At 49.3% G+C, this 20,261-nt stretch overlaps 1 protein-coding gene across 5 annotated transcripts; it reads left to right on the plus strand.

Annotated features, from left to right (window-relative positions):
* The first annotated feature begins 422 nt into the window (after positions 1 to 422).
* PROM2 (prominin 2) lies at positions 423 to 7,087 on the plus strand. Of its 5 annotated transcripts, none has more exons than XM_072027246.1 (24): positions 423 to 850; positions 1,072 to 1,121; positions 1,255 to 1,457; positions 1,579 to 1,699; positions 1,843 to 1,906; positions 1,984 to 2,073; positions 2,178 to 2,377; positions 2,458 to 2,532; positions 2,620 to 2,683; positions 2,794 to 2,953; positions 3,050 to 3,202; positions 3,489 to 3,612; positions 4,137 to 4,228; positions 4,303 to 4,387; positions 4,506 to 4,652; positions 4,772 to 4,843; positions 4,917 to 5,009; positions 5,095 to 5,148; positions 5,525 to 5,605; positions 5,760 to 5,828; positions 5,925 to 6,014; positions 6,205 to 6,311; positions 6,416 to 6,494; positions 6,734 to 7,087. In XM_072027246.1, exons 1-23 carry the CDS (start codon positions 634 to 636, stop codon positions 6,477 to 6,479), a joined length of 2,475 nt encoding a protein of 824 aa, XP_071883347.1. In that variant the 5' UTR covers positions 423 to 633; the 3' UTR covers positions 6,480 to 6,494; positions 6,734 to 7,087. The 5 variants fall into 5 exon arrangements, with proteins under 5 accessions (XP_071883347.1, XP_071883348.1, XP_071883349.1 ...); XM_072027247.1 differs by having other exon boundaries at positions 6,801 to 7,087; XM_072027248.1 differs by lacking the exon at positions 6,734 to 7,087 and adding an exon at positions 6,571 to 6,713.
* Positions 7,088 to 20,261: the final 13,174 nt, after the last annotated feature.

The raw sequence follows: 20,261 nt of genomic DNA on the forward strand, positions 1-20,261 counted from the left end.
TGACTCCATGCTTTTCTAGTCCTGGGAGTTTTGTCCCAGGACAGGGACTCAGTCAAGCCTGTATGTCCAGGGCAGGATTTTCCAGTCCATTGTGCATCTCATTCCCAGAAGGGCTGTGAGGAGCAGCACTTGGTGTTCCCCATCTTCTCCAGCAAGGTGCTGCAAGCACCCCTGGCTGGGGAAAAAACGCCTTTTCTTGGGGGGAACTGCACCACACTGCACATTGCCTCCAAGAGGAAGCAGCCTGCCTTGCTTCCAGCCATCCCTGCCACTGGTGCTCAGCCCATTCTGGCTTGCAGGATGCAGCCCTGGGGACTCCTCCAGCCCAGGGTGAGGGGGCTTTGCTGCCCATGGGGATGGTGGGGACTGGGGGGACTCAGTGGTTGTAAAACAGGCCTGGGATGGTTTGGAAAACTGTGTGGCTCATAACCCCACCTCTGCACAGCCCAACCAAGCCCAGATGCCCCAGGGAGCCCTGGGGAGCAGCCGCAGCAGCGTCTGGGCTTGACACAGCAGCCGACCTGTCAGGCAGGTTTCCCAGAGCACTCAGAGAAGCCGGCCAGGACCAGGCATGCCCCTCCGTGTGCTCGCAGGCTGACGGGGCCGCCCGGTTCTCTCCTCACCACTGGAGCCATGCAGGCAGCCGGGCTGCTCCTCACTTGGGTGCTGCTGCGCCCGGCCAGCACCCAGCAATGCCACCCCAGCAGCCCTGGCAGCATTCTCCGCTTCACCGACACCCATGCCGAAATCCGGGTACCAGCACTGCACCGGGTGCCCAGCTCACTCGACCCCCTCTACAGCCTAGTCCGACACTACCTGGACCTCATCCAGCAAAACCCTCTGCCCACAGGTGAGTCTCCCAGGGACCCATGACATTACCTCCGTGGGTGCCACCATCCCTTGGAGCCCCTCTGCAATCCCTGTGCTAGTTACCTAGGAATGGTCAGTGGGGGCTGAACTGCTTTGTCCCTGCACTGAGTGGCACACTGCCGGGGGAGGGATGGGGGCGCACCTTGTGGGACATGGGAGCTGCCCCCAGGGCATTCACTGCCACCACGGTTTCTTTTACAGAGCTTCTCAGGGCAGCCCTGAATGACCCCAGCTCAGTTCAGACATCACAGGTGAGCGGGGACATGGGGACAGGGAAGCCATGGTGGTGGCACTTGCCCAGGATGGGGAATTTGTGACAGTGAGTGTATGGAGTTCCCCCAAATCTGCATGTGACTATGCTGACTGTGCTCTGCTGTCACACAGGTCGTGCAGTATGAGCTCGGCTACATCATCTGTGCTGCAGTGTCTCTGCTCTTCACTGTGACTGTTCCAGTGGCTGGGCTGTGCTTCTGCTACTGCCGGAGCCAGCAGCGGTGTGGGGGCCGCCTGCGTGCCCATCGGCGCTCACTGGGTTGCCGGCGCCGCTGCCTCCTCATCTGCCTCTCCATCACCTCCCTCATCATCCTGTGAGTGCCCTAAAGCCCTCTACCACTGTCCCCCCTCACCTCAAGGTGGGCTGTGCCTATGGGGACAGGGATGGGGTTGCTCTGTGGGATCTCCCCATCACTGCCTGCTTGTCCCTGGCAGGACCAGTGCCATCTGTGCGTTGGTCACCAACCAGCGGGTGAAGGAGCAGATGGAGCCAGGGCTTGGTGCTGTTCCAGACACACTGCGCACACTGCGGCAGCACATTGCCAATGTCCCCCAGGTGGGTCCCCAAGCAGCTCTGCTATCCCAGGGTGGAGCAGACTGGGAGGCCAGGTGAAGTTGGTGCATTTTTAATGGCAAAGTAACATCTTGGAGAATGTCACTGCCATGTGCCCCCGTACACCAGTTCCTCTCTCTTTGCAGGGTGTGCAGATGGTGGTAGACCAGTTTGAAGTGCCCCGGCAGCAGATAATCTCCGACCTGGCAGGTAAGCATTGTACAGTCTCCCAGTGCACCCCAGCCTGGGCTGGGACAAGCAGCTGATGGTATCATGGTGCCTTGCAGGAGTAAGTCGCAGCGTGGGACTCTCCATCCATGCACAGCTGAAGGCAATGACCTACGCAGCACTGGCAGACCTGAAGGACAGGGCAGGAGGTATGGCTGAGCATGGCTCTCTCTTGGGCCACTGTCAAAGCCTTGCCAGGGACTGGGGTGGCCAAGTGGAGCAGTAAGAACTAGCCTTGGGCTTTCTCTTTAAGACCTACAGACCTCGCTGCACCATTTACAGATTCTCGACAAGACAGTGCGGGTGCTGACAGCAGCACGGGCTGAGCTGGAGCCAGTGCTGCGCGAACAGCGGCAGCGTGTGGTCGCACTCCTAGATGACCCACGTTGCACCTCCTGCGCCAGCATCCTGGGTAGGGCACAGAGCCTGGAGCTGGGTGCTGACTACAGCAAGGTGAGATGGGGTGCTGGTCCCCATGCCACCACCCCTCTGGCACCAACAAGGCTCATGGGATGCTTTCTCCTACCCCGTAGGTGCCCTCAGTGGAGAAGGTTTTGAAGACATTGGCTGGTCTGCCCCGAAGTGATTTTGCAGAGATGATTCGGCAGGTGGGGGCAGATGGGGTTGAAGTGGGGTAGCCTGGTGCTCACAGGCAGCCCCATCTGAGCTGCTCCTACCCTCTCTTCTCCTCACAGGGCAACGGTACCTTCAACTCTATCCCAGAGCTGGCTGTGGAGAGGATGGCACAGGTCATTCAGGGTGAGCAAGACCCTCATGCGGATCAGTGTTGCCCTCCGTGGGGTAAATCTGGATTTAGGGAGGTGGCATGGGACACACAGACCCCCTTCACCATGGTCTTGGTCCTGCAGAGCTGCGGGAGGAGATGACCAAAATGTCAGAGAAGGTGCAGAGCATTGCCGATGGCTTTCCCCTCCCTGACTATACCTGGCATGTCAGTGAGGCCCTGCTGAAGGCAGAGAACCGGAGCCAGCCTTTCCTCCGTGAGGTGGAGCGCTTCGAGTGGTACAGGTGACACAAATGGGTTCTGGGGGTGCAGTGGAGGTGGGTGCTGAGCCCCCATGAGCCATATCTAGGACTGTATTGTGAGGCTGCAACTTTCTCCAGGTGGATCATGGGCATGGCACTGTGCTCCATCATCCTCCTCATCACTGCCTGCAACGTGGTGGGGATGGCCCTGGGGACATACGGGCTCTCCAAGCGGGAGGACCCAAGCGACTACGAGTGCCGAGGAGAAGCTGGCGCCAAGTTCCTTATGGTGTAAGCATCCCTCTGGGTCCCAGGGGTCTGTAGCCATCTCATGCTACCCCAAAAAGCAAAAGCAAAGGGACGAACCTGGAGCCACCTGAGCAGAAAGGCTTTTGTAGCCACCGCCTGCGCCAGCGGGTCTGGGAGAAGCTGCTCCTCCCTGGGATCCTGCAGCTCCCGCGCCCAGCCAGCATGCCCAGGCGCAGGAAGGAGCCGCAGGGCTGGGCAGGTTGCCGCAAGCCTGCTCAGGTCTGCAAAGCTGTCAGCAGTGCCTCCGTGCCTCCTCTCCCTCTTTCAGTGGCGTAGGCCTGGGTTTCCTGTTCTCCTGGCTCCTCATCCTCTTGGTTTTTGCCACGTTCCTGGTTGGGGGCAACATCCAGACACTGGTTTGCAGGAATTGGGTCAACCAGGAGATTTATAAGGTGGGTAGCCATGCATCTGTCCATCACTCCATCCACGTCTGCTTGGGTACACCAAGATGCCTACAAATGCCTCCTCTCCTTGAACCCTGCTTGGAAAGCCTTATCCTAAACCAAAATATTAAGATAAGGATTAGGCCGCTGGATTTGCAACAGGAGCGTGAAATTGGCTTTGTGCTGGTTAATTTGTTTGGAGTGACAACGCTCCCACCTTTGCCCCTATCCCCTGGGTGTTTGGGGACACTGGGGGTGGATGGGGTGCTCTGAGGTGCTTGTGACTGGTGACATGCTGCTGTGGGGCTGGGAATGGCACCAGGCCTTATACTGCAGTCATGCACAAACAGGCAGGGCCATGCAAAGGGCTCTCCACTGCTTCCCTTCCCAACATCATACAAACACATGCAAGATTAGCTCCAGATGGGATGGGGTACACCAGCATGCACCTGTGAGGGCAGAGCAACCCCAAAATTATGTCTGGGAGTGCCTGTGTCTCACCCTACCCCTCTTTTTCTTACTGTTTTGCCCAGTTCATTGACACCCCTGGGAACCTGCCTCCATCCATGAACCTCACCCGCCAGCTCAACCTCAGGAGAGACTCCAACCTCAGCACCACTTACCGGTAGGTGCTCACAGGATACCACCTCTGCCCCTAATTAGTGTGAGGCTTGTGGTGATGCTGCCACTGTCTTGCAGGGAGTGCAAGAGTGGTGCAGGTCTGTGGGAGGTGCTGCAGCTTGAGAAGTCCTATAACCTGGATGAGCACCTCAAAACCCCCAAGGTGAGGGCTGGCTTCAACCAGAGCTTCTGGGAAGGGGAATGCAAGAGCTTTATTGAGGCTAATGGGATGGAGGTACCTGGTCCCAAACCTGTGGCATCCCCCTATCTCACGTCCACAGTACACAGCCAACTTCCAAAAACGCCTGGGTGACTTCACAACGCACCTTGGCGATGTGCGGCTCCTCCGCAGTGAGGGCAGGCAGGATCTGGAGACCTTTGCCCGCAGTGGCGTGGATGAGGTAGACTATGGACGCTTCCAGGAGGAGGTGAGGGGATTCTGACAGGGAGATGGTCCCCCCAGTGGTGGGCACGTTGCAGCCAGCCCAACAGGGAGTCATATTCCAGGGCTGGTTTTCGAGCAGACTATGAATCTATCTTCCTCCAGATGAAAATCCCTGTGGTACAGACCAGCCTCCCTGGCCTTGCAAGGAGCCTGGAGGGGCTGCAGAAAATGCAGGTGAGTGGTGGGTCAGGCAGCAGGGTCTACCTGCATGCCCAGAGGGCTGTCCTCATCCCACTGTTCCCTGCAGAGGAATGGCACAGTGGCAGGGCGGCTGGCTACTGAAGCCCAAGCGCTGTGGCAGATGCAAAACTCCACGGTGCAAACACAGGAGGCTTTGGTGGTGAGTCCATGTCTGACGGGCATCTTGTGTCATTGTGGAGGGGGGAACATGGCTTTTGCAGCTGTTTCACCTCTCTGTTCTGCAGGTGAAGCTGGGAGAAAGCATCCGTTTCCTCTCTCAATTGGCACCACACCTCCAGGTACTATTTTCAGCTCCAAAAAATATGCAGTGCCATATGGGTCTTGTTACCCAGCATCCCAGAAGTGATTTATAGGGTGATGGAAGACCAGGAAAGATGTAACCCCAGGAGGACTGGTTTCTTCAGTGACTCAGTTTTGCTGCTGCAAATTAGAACCCCCTTGCAGCACTCAAAGCTGCATCCCTGACAGAGCCATCCCATGTTGTTTAGCCCACTCCCTGACAGGAGTTTTCTCTCTCCCTGCCTACCAACTATCAGACCCGATTTTAAGCCTCACTCTGCACATTCCACTCCCCACACACCTGGGACACCTGTCCCACTGGACCAGTGATGCTCACTGCTCTAAGGGTGCTCTGTGCTCCATGTGCTTCTCCAGGAGCGGGTGAAGACTACACTGGCCACCACAGCCTCAGTGGAAGCCCAGCTGCCCTTGCAAGCCCAGCAGATCCTCCGGCAGGTGAGCCAGGGCTGGATGAGCCCTCAGGGGGATAAAATTCCCCACAGCCAGAAAGGAAGAGCAGTAAAGAGGCTCTGGAAGAAGGGAATGAGCACCTGGAACCTCCAGCCCTCATTTCCAAGCCTCACCTCCATGCTGCCTTCCCTCTGCTCAGGAGATTGGCTGCTTCACAAGGAAGGAGCTGAGGTACTTTGCACAGTACCTACACTGGGTTGGGCACACGGTAAGTGCACGCCTTTGCTGTGGAGTTGAGGAAGCGGACTGCATCTCACTGAGTTGGGAGTGATTTTACACTTTGCCTCCTCACTTTTTTTTCCAGCTTAGGGAGGATGTGGCTTCATGCCAGCCACTTGCCACGGCCCTAGACAACGGGCGGGTGATCCTGTGTGACCGCATTGCTGACCCTTGGGTAAGGACCCTGTGGTCATTGTCCCTCTGTGGATGCCCTTACCCAAGGTAGCACATATTCAGTGCAGCTGAAGCTGACAGCAGCCCTGATGCCCCCACATCAGGACCAGCTAACACAAGACTCCCCAGACCCCTCTGGGCCTGCCTCTCCCTGAACAGCCAAGCAGGACCTGTGTGCTCTCTCCTTGCAGAATGCTTTCTGGTTCAGCCTGGGATGCTGCACCTTCTTCCTCATCCCCAACATCATCTTTGCCATAAGGCTCACCAAACATTTCCGCCCCATCCGCAACAGACTCATGTAAACAGTGGGCACAGGGTGGGCAGACTCTCTAAGATGATGCAAGGAGGGGAGTTGTGTGCTCCTCCTCAACCATCTGATTATTTCTTCTTCTCCCTCTACAGCTCTACAGGGTCAGAAGAGACCTGTCCTTTCCACATCCCACGTGTCACAGCACTCAAGCTCTAGGCCAGGCTCTGCCAGGTATGGTGGCAGGCTGAGACCTGGGGCACTTGCTTCAGGAGCTCCTGCCTGTCAAACTCATGTGCAAACATTACAGGGCTTCCTCCACCTCAGTGTCCTTGGGGGTCTGAGCATTCTTCCTGGCCATAGGACACTCAAGTGTTGTAGGGTTCCAGGTCCCTCTGACATCTATTTCTCAGTGTCCTTCAGGGTCTGAGAATCCTTCCCAGTCACAGGGCACTTGTGTCCCTGTGCTGTAGGGATCCAGGACCCTCCAACAACCCTTCCTCAGTGACCTTGGGGTCTGTACATCCTTCTGGGGCACAGGAGCACTTGCGTCTGTGCATTGTAGGACCCCGGATCCCTGTGACGTCTCTTCCTCAGTGTCTGAGCATTCATCAGGGACACCCCCAGAGCCTGGTTGATGGAGGGTGCCAGGACGTGCCCGCGCAGATCCCGCTGACCACTGGTGCTCCTGCTGCATATGCAGACCCTGCTGGGATGCACACCCAACTCCCTGCCGCCCTCCTGCAGCAGCACACTGCGATGCTTCTCTGCTCCCAGGATGGACCTAGGAATGGAGTACATTAAACCCTCCCATGCTAAACCCACCACCACCTGCCTTTTTTTTTTTCTTTGCGATCACCAGTGCTGGGACTTTGTAGGGAACCGTTTGGGCCTGAGGGATGCAGCCCCTCAGGGGAGCACACTAGGCTCACAGTCCCCTCTGCCTCCTCAGAGGCTCCCAGGGCTGAGGCTGCCCACAGTGGGGGTGAGGCCATGGCTGTAGGGGCTCCGGATCTGGGGCTGAGGGGAGCTGCGGGTTGGGAAGGCTGAGGAGATGCTGTGGGAGGGCCACGAGGGCCATGAGAGGCCAAGACAGGGGCACTCCATGGCCGTCCCAGGGAGGAGAGGCCCTGGAGTGGTGGCCTCTGGAGCTCCGGGGCTGGGAACGCTCTGCAGCCAAGGGTAGGTGGCCGCTCAAGGACTCTGGGGCAGGGTGTCATCAAGAGGTGGCGAGGCTGGGCCCAGCTACCCACAGGACCCCGGCTCCATCCACCCAGACCCAGGCAGGGGCCTTGGTGGAGCTGTGCTGGAGTCACAGGAACAGAGACCCAGAACCCCTGTGGGCTGGGGCCCTCCAGGCTGGGTCCTCAGTGCACTGGAGATATTCACCAGCATTTATGATCATTAATTATCATTGCTTTGCCCTGGCTGGTGTTTCTGGTAGTCCTTGAAGAGGCTGGTGAAAAAAAGCAGCCCTTGTGGTGGTCGCAGGGATTTTAGGAAGCAGGAAACCCCTTTGCCCAAGGCCTGAAAGATGAGACATAAGTAATCCCACCTCTTAAAATGAATTAGATGTAAGTTGTGAGGGGAGCGGGGGGCAAAAAAAAAAATCTGGCTGAGTCTTCAGTTTTGTGGGTAGGAGACCCTGCCAGAGGTGGGGATCATTTTCAAGCTCCACTAGCTGAAATAGTATGTGTTTTCATATGTTTTGTGGTTTGGAAGCTGCTTCCCCACAAGGAAACACAGCCGGGGCCTTTGACTTCCAATTTACAGCATTTATGGCTTTGTGGTAGGAAATGTCTAAAATTTCTGTAGTATGCTCCATAATCTTTAAAGCACTTTGACCCTACCAGCAAGTGATTATTTACGAAATCTATTAAGGAGTTGACAGATCCGTGCCTTCAAAGTGAGTGAAGATTTCCCTGCATTTCCTTAACTGAAATACTCTCTGCTTGGTAACTGACAGGGAAATACCCCATTTTATGCATTATTAAAGGATTACTGCTACCCAAAGCCAGCAATAATGCATAAAATACCTATGTTATGCATTATTTAGGTTGTTGCTGCCCAAAGCCATCTGGTTCAATGCAGTATTTGCCAGCAGAGGTCAGTATTGCAAAGCCTTTTTGCAAAGAAGGGCTTTGGTGAGTGCAAGCCCAAAGAATTTCTGCAGGAACGCAATGGGATGTCCTCAGCCCACATAAAAACTGTGTGGTGGTGTCACCAGCAAAAATTCTCTTTAAAATGAATCATTTCCAGCTTGCAACCGGTCATGAGTGGTGTTCCCCAGGGGTTGGTGTTGGGGCTCATCCTCTTTAATATCCTTACAGATGATATGGATAAGGGAATTGAGTGTGCTCTCAGTAAGTTTGCAGATAACACCAAATTGGAGTGAACTGTCAATCTGCCAGAGAGTAGGGTGGCCCTGCAGAGGGACCTGGGCAGGATGGGTCAAGGGGCTGAGGCCAACAGCATGAGGTTCAACATGGCTAAGTGCCTACACTGCTCTGGTGAGGCCACACCTCGAGTGCCGTGTTCAGCTTTGAGCTCCTCACTGCAAGAAGGACATAGAGGCCCTGGAACATATCCAGAGAAGGGCCGCAAAACTGGTGAAGGGCCTGGAACACAAGTCCTGTGAGGAGCGGCTGAGGGAACTGGTCTTGTTTAGTCTGGAGAAGAGGAGGCTCAGGGCAGACTTTATTGCTCTCTGCAACTACCTAAAAGGAATATGTGGGGAGCTGGGGGTCGGCCTCTTTTCGCAGATAACTAGTGATAAGACAAGAGGGGATGGCTTCAAATTGCACCAGGTGAAGTTCAGGTTGAAAAAGAACAGAAAAAAAAAAAAATCTCAGAAAGAGTAGTCAGGCATTGGAACTGAAGGTGGTAGGGTCACCATCCCTGGGGGTGTTTAAGGAAAGGTTGGACCTGCTGCTCAGGGACATGGCTTAGTGGGTGACTTTGGTGGTAGGGGGATGGTTGGACCAGATGATCTTGGAAGTCTTTTCCAAACTTAATGATTCCGTGATTTTGTCTTCAGAGGAAGGCTGGTGGAGAGGAGAGGCAGTGGTACCACAGTGGGGTACAGAGAAGAGATGTTAGTACCAGGAATTCGATTAGAAAACACATCTGTGAACCTTCTGGGTATATTTTGAAGGCTTACCATCATGTAATTCTTACAAAATTGTAAAGGAAAGGCATACCTCATGTTTTTAAGCCCCTCTCAACAGGAGTACTACATTTTAAATAAAAATATACTCAGTATATGGTACAGAAGAGCAGAGGGCTTATCTACCTGAAAAGGCAAGTAAATGAAAATATTTCTTGGGCTGATCCATTGATTAGAAAAACATACAGGTGTGCAAACAAAGGAGCCTTTGTTCTTCTTTCCAATTTATTTCTTGTAGCTGGACTACAGTAAATGAAGTGCCACACAGGTGAGCTATGAATAACAGAGGAGTTCATCTCAAGAGAGATGATTGTTATAAATATGCGTGGTCAGAAGTACTGTAGTGCTGTTTCCTGCTTGGTAGATAGACAGATTTAAAACCTGACTGGTTGCATCTCTGGGTTAGTAGTATATAACCAATGAATGACCCAGAAAATTGTTCTAAACCAAATAGGCCAGGGCTTTTCAGTTTTTAGAAAAAAAAAAAATAATAAAAAAAAAAAAATGAGGACAAGCTGGTTAATGATTCCTCAGCTGAAGAAAGGTCATAAGGTTTATGAATAACTTCTGATTCCTTCTCAAAGGGGCTTCCTACAGTGGTTTAACAACCAATGGGCACCTCCACTCCCACCAACGAATGGCCTGCTCTCTCACTCCACCTGAAAAAAAAAACTTCACAGAACCAAAAGGAGAAAAAATTAGTCTCTAATTCCTATGACAAAGTGATGTTCGGCCACTTCTTGGGAAGAGGGGCCTCAATACATGTAGCAGTTGCCTGGAAAGAGACACTTCCATAACAAGACACACACACACACACTCTTCTGCTTTCACTTCCCCAGCTTTTATTGCAGAGCATGGCATTATGTAATATGGAACATCGTTTTGGTGAGTTTAGGTTGGCTGCACCAGTGATGTCCCCTTGAGCTCTTGCCTAGCCCCAGCCTACTGTCTTTTGGGGACGGGGGGGTGATGGGGGGAGGAAGGGGCTCAAGAGACAGCCTTGATTCTGTGTCAGCAGGAGCCAAAATGTTGGTGAGGTATCAACACTGATCTAGCTAGAAGAGCAGAACACAACGCTGTGGTGAAAGTGAACTCCATCCCTGTCAGACCCCATACAGTCCCTTCTGTAGGCTGACACACCTTCCCCTTGCTCATTTATTGATAACATAAGGACTAGAAATGACTTATTTCCAGCTCCTGGATGCAGTATTTTACAAAAAGTGGTTATCTCCTTCATCAGAGGTGTGGCTTTTTTTTTTCCTTTATCTTGTTTTGTATGGGATCTGTGTTCTGTGCATTTAACTAAACCATTAAACCATTTCCCTTCTCATATCTTTTCTCTTGAAATTCAACCCCTGCAGCACCTCACCTGGCACACCTTCCTTGTGCTCTATGACTGACCCCGAGAAATGTCTACAGAAGATCAATAATTCAATGACTAGACAGCAGCAGGAGCTCTGGCGCTAGCCCAGGTGCAGTTCCTCACCAACAGCTATTTTGAGATATAAATCCCTTTTTCTTAGTCCCAGAAATAAGGAACTGGTGGGAACTAAGGAAAAAAAAAATACAGGAAAAGCATTTGCAGTCAATTGTACCACAATCAGCCTATTTTTGGAATTCAAATAACATGAGGTCTTACTATTGTTTCATTTTCCTTTTATTCCTTTCTGTTTTTCAAGGAACACCAACCTCTTTTTTTTCTCCAGAAAAAGGACTTTTGTCCTTTTACATCTACTTCTCTCATCATCTCCTTTAAATATCTCCAAAAAATAAAACTGTAGCATCTCCAGAAGAAACAGCTGCAGCAAAACGTTACTCCAAACTTCATTCTCATCCCAGTCCCCATGATATTCCCATGATATTTGTGCAATGGATGACCTGAGGAATCTTTAGCAGAATAACTCCAGCTCCCACACATGCTGAGCTTGGTGAGAATTCAAGTCCCAGAAGATTTGCTCCAGTTTAATTTATTTTTTACGTGACAAAATCCTTGGACTATTGATACCATAAAAATATTTTGAATGGTGCAGATGTTTCTGGCCAGAATACAGACAATAAAATACCCTGGGAATTATAAACCGTGTTGTATTATTAGCATTGATTATTATTTCCTATTTAATGGTTGCAGATGGGGCTTTGCTTGCAAGATACCACATTGTGCCAAGCCTGGTGTGAGCAATCTTCCTGGTCCCTTGGCAAAGTTTATGTTCCTCCATCCTCCTTAAGCCCTGCTAGATACCAACTCCAAGCCCTGACAAGCCTACATGTTTCTATCCTTGTAACCTAATCCACAGTTGTTCTGAACAGATTTAACATAACTTTTATTGTCCCAGCCTTCTCCAAGCAGGCTGCAAGCCACGGCATTTACACTACAGCTGATTGCTGGTGGGAGTTAGCAGGAGATAGAAATAAGGAATTTCTCCTTTAGGAGAGTTGCAGGCTGTGATGTATCAGCTCAGCCACTCATGCTACCACATCTCAATTGTAGATATATTAACTGGTTGGCAAAACCTAGATGTTGCTATGGTGTGAAGTCTTTGCTGTTGCTTACAGATAATTGCTATCCAGGGAAGAAAACACAATTCTAAATGATTTTTTTCCACACCCCAGGCAAAGTTCAACTTCCTTATCTCCATGCTGGACTAATGGGAGGTAGCTTTTTTTTTTTTTCCCTTTAAGAAAGTCATGCCCATAGGATAATCTTGGCTTGATTCTGAAAACAGGAATATTATGTGTAGGTTTTTGTTTGTTTGTTTGTTTTTACTTGTCCTGGTTTCAGTTAGCACAGAATTAATTTTCTTCCTAGTAGCTGGTGGAATGCTGTGTTTTGGCTTAGGATGAGAAGAGTGCTGATAACACCCCGATGCTTTAATTGTTGCAGAGCAGTGCTTATACTAAGCCAAGGACATCTCAGCCTTTTGCTCTGTCCTGCCAACGGGCAGGCTGGGGGTGCAGTAAGAGCTGGGAGGGGACAGACCCAGGACAGGTGACCCAAACTAGCCAAAGGGGTATTCCATACCATCTGACGTCATGCTAAACAATATATAGGGGTGGCTAGCCGGGGGGAGGGGGCCGGACTGCTCGGGGTTAGGCTGGGCATCGGTCAGCGAGTGGTGAGCAATTGCATTGTGCATCACTTGTTTGTACATACTATTACTTTCGTATTATCACCATTGTATCATTATTATTATTATTGTTATTATTATTTTTGTTATTATTATTTTCCTGTCTTATTAAACTGTCTTTATCTCAACTCACGGGCTTCACTCTCCATTTCTCTCCCCCGTCCCAGAGAGGGAGGGGGGAGGGTGAGCGAACGGCTGCGTGGTGTTTAGCTGCCGGCCGGGTTAAACCACGACATTACTGTATTAAAAAAAAATAAAATAAAAAAAAAATAAAAGAGCTGCATCTGCACCCCAGTACACTCACTGTAACAGTGCATCTGAGGAGTGATGTTACAAATCTCAGTTTTTTATAAATAAAACATTTGCAAATCTCAGCTGCCTTCAAGCTCTGGCTGAAAAACAGCCAGCATCCCTGGGGATAAACCTTTAGGATCATCCCAAATGCTGCTTGTTTATACCAGGTAAGAGAGAGCGTGCAGCTTTTAAGCTAACAGCGTAGTTTCTGCAACACTTGCATCTCCAATGCTCAGCACTGAGGTAGCCATGGAGATGGCTATGGGGAGCATCGTGCCCATGACAACTCTGCATGAGCATCTGGAACATCTTCAGAGCAGCATTCCTCTCCCTAGTCTCTTCCCTGCATTAGACCACGATTACTGGCTTGTTCTTGCTCCCTCGCAGGGGACAGTAAAGCTTTTCTCCAGCAGCAATTCCCCTTCCAAAATAAAAGGTCAAAAAATGAAACATATGGAGCAGATTTGGTACTAATGTCTCTGAGTATTTGGTATATAATGTCTCTTTTGTATATAGTATCTCCTTGACATATAACGGAATCATAGAGCCATTAAGGTTGGAAGAGACCTCCAAGATCATCTGCTCCAACCGTCCCCCTACCACTAATGTCACCCACTAAATCATTTCCCCAAACATCATGTCCAACCTTTCCTTAAACACCCCCAGGAATGGTGACTCCACCACTTCCCTGGGCAACCTGTCCCAATGCCTGACTGGCCTTTCTGAGAAGAAATGTCTCCTCATTTCCAACCAGAACCTCCTCTGGCACAACTTGAGGCCATTCCCTCTAGTCCTATCACTAGTTATCTGCGAGAAGAGGCTGACCCCCAGCTCCCCACATATTCCTTTTAGGTAGTTGCAGAGAGCAATAAAGTCTGCCCTGAGCCTCCTCTTCTCCAGACTAAACAAGACCAGTTCCCTCAGCCGCTCCTCACAGGACTTGTGTTCCAGGCCCTTCACCAGCTTTGTGGCCCTTCTCTGGATATGCTCCAGGGCCTCGATGTCCTTCTTGCAGTGAGGGGCCCAAAACTGAACACGGCACTTGAGGTGCGGCCTCACCAGAGCCGAGTACAGGGGGACGATCACCTCCCTGGTCCTGCTGGCTGCACTATTCCTGATACAAGCCAGGATGCTGTTGGCCTTCTTGGCCACCTGGGCACACTGCTGGCTCATGTGCAGGTGAGCATCGACCAACACGCCCAGAGCCTTTTCCTCTGCACAGTTTCCAGCCACTCTGCCCCAAGCCTGTAGCACTGCTTGGGGTTCTTGTGGCCAAAGTGCAGGACCTGGCACTTAGCCATGTTGAACCTCATCCCATTCGCCCACTGATCCATCCTGGCCATTTGAACCTCATCCCATTCGCCCACTGATCCATCCTGTCCATCAATCAGCCCATCGATCCATCCTGTCCAGGTCCCTCTGCAGGGCCTTCCTGTCCTCTGGCAGATCAACACTTCCTCATAATTTGGTGTCATATGCAAACTTATTGAGAGTGCACTCAATTCCTTCATCCATATCATCAGTAAAGATATTAAAGAGGATGGGCCCTAACACTGACCCCTGGGGAACACCACTGGTCACCAGCTGGATTTCACTCTTTCACCACCACTCCCTGGGCCTGGCCATCCGGCCAGTTTTTAACCCAGCAAAGAGTGTACCTGTCCAAGCCATGGGCTTCCAGTTTCTCCAGGAGAATACTAAGGGAGACCATATCAAAGGCCTTGCTGAAGTCTAGGTAGACTATGTCAACAGGCTTTCCTTCATCCACCAGGAAGGTCACCCGGTCATAGCAGGAGATGATGTTGGTCAGGCAGGACTTGCCTTTCATGAACCCATGCTGACTGGGCCTGATCCCCAGGTAGTCCCGCATATGCTGCATGATTTCATTCAAGATGACCTGTTTCATAACCTTTCCTGGCACCAAGGTCAGGCTGACAGGCCTGTAGATCCCCAGATCCTACTTACGACCCTTCTCATAGATGGACATCACATTAGCAAGTCTCCAGTCATCCAGAACCTCTCTGGATGACCACGACCACTGACAGATGATAGAAATCACATCTGTCAGCTCCCTCAGCACCTTCGGGTGGATGCCATCTGGCCCCATGGACTTGTGACAGTCCAGGTGAAGCAGCAGGTCTCTAACTGTTTCTACCTGTACTGTGGGAAGGTTCTTCTGCTCCTCATCCCAGACTTCCAGTTCAGAAGGCTGAGTATGCTGAGGATAAGTGGTCCGGCTAGTAAAGACACACAAAGAAGGCAATAAGAACATCAGCCTTTTCCTTATCCTCTATAGTCATGTTCCCCCTGCACCCAGTAAAGAATGGAGATTCTCTTTGGCCCTTCTCTTGCCATTGATATAATTGATGGCAATCTCACCCTTCTCTTGGGACTGTTCCCCCAGCCCCATCTCATCATGAGCATGACCCACAGCACTAGCCTCACAAAAAGCCTGTCAGCTTCCCAGCTGGAAGATGTGTCAAAATGCATGTAAAGGTGCACATCATGTGGGAAACTGTTTCAATGTGTTAAAAAAACTAATAGCTGTAAGCCTAAAAAAATATAATAATTCCCCTGAAGGCTCACATTGCCCAAGCCCAGTTTACCTTTGCTTGTTTCACTGACACCTGGAGGAAAGAGGGCTGAATGCTCAGCAGAGGGAATGGTAGAAAACAAGGTGGACACGGCCCTGGAAAACTTTACCTGTGGGAAGAGGGGGAGATTAGGGCAGGAGCATCTGGGCTAAACAGAATTGCACACACTTTTGGTGAGAGAAGTGGGCTTAATTATCTCGTCCTTCCCAAGCACTTGAATTAGAAACTGTCACTGGGAGTGAGAGTTTGATTCAGTCTCCTGTGAGTAAACGAATCCTGTGAATAAACAAAGCAGAGCTCTATAGCAAAATTATGTATAGAAAAAATATGGATTAAAAAAAAAAAAAAAGCCTTACGGTTCTCTTTTTCATTTCACCATCTTCAATCTTGTGTCATAGCAGTCTTTTTTTTTTTTTTTCTTATTTAAAAACAAAACAGCCTGTGTTTTCTGAAATTCCCATAGGGGAAACTGATTAGTTTTGCCCCTTTCCCAGTTCAAACCAGACCCATTTCAGAGGCAGCCCCAGGGACTGCAGCATCATCGCTGCTCCCATCACCCTTCCCACTGCAGGGACAATGTTCCAATACATCACAGCCGGGATTTTGTCAAGCTCCTGCATGCTTTCAGCTCACAGCTGACGTATATCTGGATAGGAACTGGCACTGAAGCAATTTCCTGAAACTGCATCTGAGACTGGCACAGATGATTTATGTAAAAACAATGAAAATGGGAGTGCCTTCACCTGCCTGGGGTGTGTCCTGGATTATTTTTAAGGAGCTGACCTCAGTGCTGCCACACTATGTCATCTGATCATGCTCCCATTTCTGAAAGTCTTCCAAGGGGATTGCAAGTTAAAAATAAATGGGAGAGGTGAAGGAAAGCCTCCTGATGAGTCAGATATTACTAGCCCTGAAAAAAAAAAAGGTAAAGATATTCAGCTTTTCCTGCACAGGATCCAACAGGTCAGTCCTGTGCTACTTGGGGAAGGTCTGTGAGTAAATTTACAGGAAGCTGGATTAAAGCATCACTGGCTGAGTATTTGTTCCTGCAGCTTTACAGAGCTTTAAAAGAGACCAAATGCCGCCTGCCCTTGTCTTTTCAAACAAACAAGCGAGTTATTGAGAGGCAAGGACATAATGTGCTCTTCTGTTAAAGATTTCGGTTCTTCTACATGCTCATGCTCCCAGACACAGAAGCAAATTGTTCACCCCAAAGGTGCTGACCCTGAGTGTCCCATGGCAGCTTCTCCAGAGGCACAGGACAAGTTATTTTTAAACAAAATATCACACTGAATCTGAACTCAGACAGCAAGCTTCTTCCTTGAAGGATCGTGATTTACTTATCTATGTAGCCTGATTTCTCCATAAATTCATCTAGCTATTGCTCGCAGCACCCAGACTTGATTTTTTTCCTCTTTCAAAACACTTTTATTACCAATGCTTATTCCAAAATGAAAAAATATTCCTCCCCTCCCCCCCCCCCCCCCCAAAAAAAAAAAAAAAGCAGCTATTTAAAAAATAAAAACAGTTACAGCACCTGAGTGATGTCACTATCCCCAGCAGGGCCACTCCCTGCAAATTCTGGGTGATTGTACTCCTTGCATATTATGTTTTAAAGCTGCAGTGCATCACTGAGAAGGCATGAAGGCATCAGCCTGTAGTCAGGGATGCCCCTATCTGTAAAGAGCTTAGGCATGCCCCTGTTTGGAATAGCAGATGTACACCAACAGAGCTTTTTATACTTCTAATCAGATTGTAGCAAGTGGCTATATATTTATAGCTCTTTTAAGATAGTTGTCTAATAGTAGAACATGTTCTCCAGAAGAAGCTCACATTCAACTAATTCAGCTAACTTGCTTCCTCAAGGATTGAGCTGTGGCTTGGAAACACAATAAGAAAACTACCTCACTTATTTGCAAAAAGCAGAAACGTCTTTCAATGCTCACCCAGCTATGCCCTCAATAGAAGCCTCCCACCCACAGCATCACGTCACACCAGTACCTGAGCCCTATCTGCCTGTGGTGTGATTTGCAAGGATGTGCTGCAGAGACCTGCAACCCAAAGGTGATACAAACCTGGGGGATGTAATTCCTCCCCCTGCCCCAGAACCATGTCTACAGGCAGCCTCGTTTGCTGGGGCAGGCATGAATTGATTTATTCTTTCATTTTCCATTCCAGCTTTTGGCTTTGGAACAGAGCTGCATCTGTTAAAAAATAAAATCCTGGAAACAGCATGAGATGGCACTTGGAAAAATTTCTTTGCTTGCTTTTCCCTCATGTTTCCTCTCCTGGCACATTTTTTGGGTCGTTTGTGTCCTTGTCTGCCTCCAGGATTAGGAACTGGCTGTGATTACTCCTCCACAGGATCAGAGGTTGTGCACTTGCTGCCTGTGATAGAGTGGAGGTGCATGCATTCAGTGTCCTGCTCACACCAGTTTTGTAAGGAGCATCATGGCTTGCTTCCACCAATGGCAAAGGGCTACAAATTTGTACAGTCTTTTTATCTATTTATTTTTAACAGGAAATCTTACTGCACTCAAGAGTGGAAGAGGAACACCATCCATGAGCTGCACTTTCCCCTCATGCATTTCAATGCAGAATAAATGTGCAAGATTTCTATATAATTCTTTAGAGCCTTGTGGAAAACCTCTTTGTTCTAAAAATGGGCCCAGTTCTAAAAATGGACCCATTTCTTTTTTGTTGGCAGGGACCTGTCTTTCCTGAGGTCCCCAGGGACTTGAACCCTGGTGGAGCTTTACCCTGTATGTGCAATAAAGCCCTATGCAAAATAAGAAGTTGTTCAGTGGTGATACCAGAAAATAAACCAATTTACAAATACAAAAATGCGTTTCATTAACCCTTCAAGCACATAAAGGGAAGATTGTTTGCACCTATTATTGTTCTTGAAGGGCTTAAAGCATTTGCTATAGAGAGAATGCTTTCCTAGCTGATTCCTAGCAAGGTGATTGATGCTCCATGTTTTGAGCTCCATGACTGATGCGCCAGTGTTCAAGAGGCATTTGAATAATGCTCTTAAGAATATGCTTTAACTTTTGGTTAGCCTTGAAGTGGTCGGGCAGTTGGACTTGATGGTATTTGAAGGTCTCTTACAACTGAACTATACTAAATTTATTCTCTATTCTATTCTGTTCTAAAGATGTTTCCTGATGAAGTGACTGTGCTTGAGCCAGCTCAAGCCCAGATGTGTTCCCAGCTCCAGGAAGCAACTGAAGGACAGAGATGGGCTGTGAGACTTGGTGCTCTCATCCCCAGCTCCAAAACCTGTCAGATCAGCCCAAAAATTTAAATCCAGTAAACCTCATGCAAACTATTTTCATGCCTTCCCCTGCATTTACAAGCTGTGGCTTTCCCCAAGCAAGCCAAATTGCCAGAGTGCACTATGTCAACTGAAGTGTTGTGCATGAATTAAACCTAAATTACAAAAAAAAAAAAAAAAAAAATCAATGAGAAGCAATGAAGTAGGGTCACATGGATCCGGGTCCTCTTGCAGCTCTTGCATGGCTCTCATTATTAAAACAAAGTCAGTGCTTTCTATTTGTTACAAGAAAAAACAGCCCATTAATGCTTTCTAGCCTGGCACCAACTCCCTCCTCACTTAACATTGCATTATTGCATCCACATAAGCTGTGGCTGAGGGTGAAGATGAAGAAGAGCCGACCTCCAGCACAGATCGATACAGCTCTCAGGTTGCTGCCAGTAGAAATTTCACCCCAGGGTTCTTAAAGCAGAGAACACTGAAGAAAGAGTTTGTGTGGCTCTGTTAAAGAGATGTTGTAGGCATGCCGGTTTGGGTGTTTTCAGTATTGCTAACTTCTACAGTAAAATAAAATAAATCAATTGGCTGGTCCTGTTCTAATTGTAGCTGGGATCCAACAGAGTTTTTCTATTTCCCCAAACAAGGTGAGAAGTTCCTCTGAAACAGATTATGGTGGAGAGATTTTGTTTTTTAGAAGTCACTGATGGATTGATCTCAACCGTCCAATCCCTGGTGCTGTATTTCCTTCACAGATGCTTTGGATTTTAGATAGATAGTCCAATGATGAGTGCTTAAGCCAAACCCAGGGAATCAGGAACCATCTGTGCACCCACAAGAGGAACGAATGTGTCTACATATTACAGGAAAAATATTCAATCAGCCTGTAATAGCTGACCTTAATCCTGACACAGTTATTTATTTTTTTCATATAGAAATGAATATGTATGTCAAGTTCGCACAGCCAAACCACTCAGCGCAACCCACTTCCTGCCAGACAGAAGTTATTTTATTTTATTTTTTTTTTCAAATATAATCAGGTCAGATGGATAGAGAAGCACATGGAGGAAGGGGCTGGGAGTCCTCTTTATGGCCAGATGGACTGTGTAATCCAGTGGTGGGAGCACCACCAGGGCAGCCATGCAGAAATCCATCTGGGTGCAATTAGCTTCAAGGTGCAAGTGCATCTCCTAACCACTGTGCCAGTGTCCCTGGGTGCTAGAGACTCAACCCTTTTACTGGAGCCTAACCTAAAGGATGGGAATGAAGGCCAGGTGAAAAACTTGCCTGAGCCATTAGCGCACTGTACCATGCGTTCCTTTATCCTCCAAACAAAGGGGGCTATATAAGCTTGTCATGAGCATCACATATCATTTTTAATTAGTGTTTGTGATACAGGCATACCTCAAAACGCACATCCACAGGAGCTCTGCAACTGCTCTGCTGTTTTACTCAATCAAAACAAGATGAACTCAGAAGACAGACCCATCATTTCTGCCGTCGGTCTAAGTCTATTTTATTCTCTACCCATCAAGCTGTAGAGTATCT

The sequence above is a fragment of the Anas platyrhynchos genome, chromosome 23 (assembly GCF_047663525.1).
Source record: "Anas platyrhynchos isolate ZD024472 breed Pekin duck chromosome 23, IASCAAS_PekinDuck_T2T, whole genome shotgun sequence".
Taxonomy (NCBI): Eukaryota; Metazoa; Chordata; class Aves; order Anseriformes; family Anatidae; genus Anas; species Anas platyrhynchos.

Excerpts from the sequence above, each read along its gene's own strand:
- PROM2 (XM_072027246.1), top strand. The coding sequence starts at position 634 with ATGCAGGCAGCCGGGCTGCTCCTCACTTGGGTGCTGCTGCGCCCGGCC. Across the intron at positions 3,613-4,136 it reads TCAACCAGGAGATTTATAAG|TTCATTGACACCCCTGGGAA; the intron begins GTGGGTAGCCAT and ends TGTTTTGCCCAG. Across the intron at positions 4,844-4,916 it reads AGGGGCTGCAGAAAATGCAG|AGGAATGGCACAGTGGCAGG; the intron begins GTGAGTGGTGGG and ends TGTTCCCTGCAG.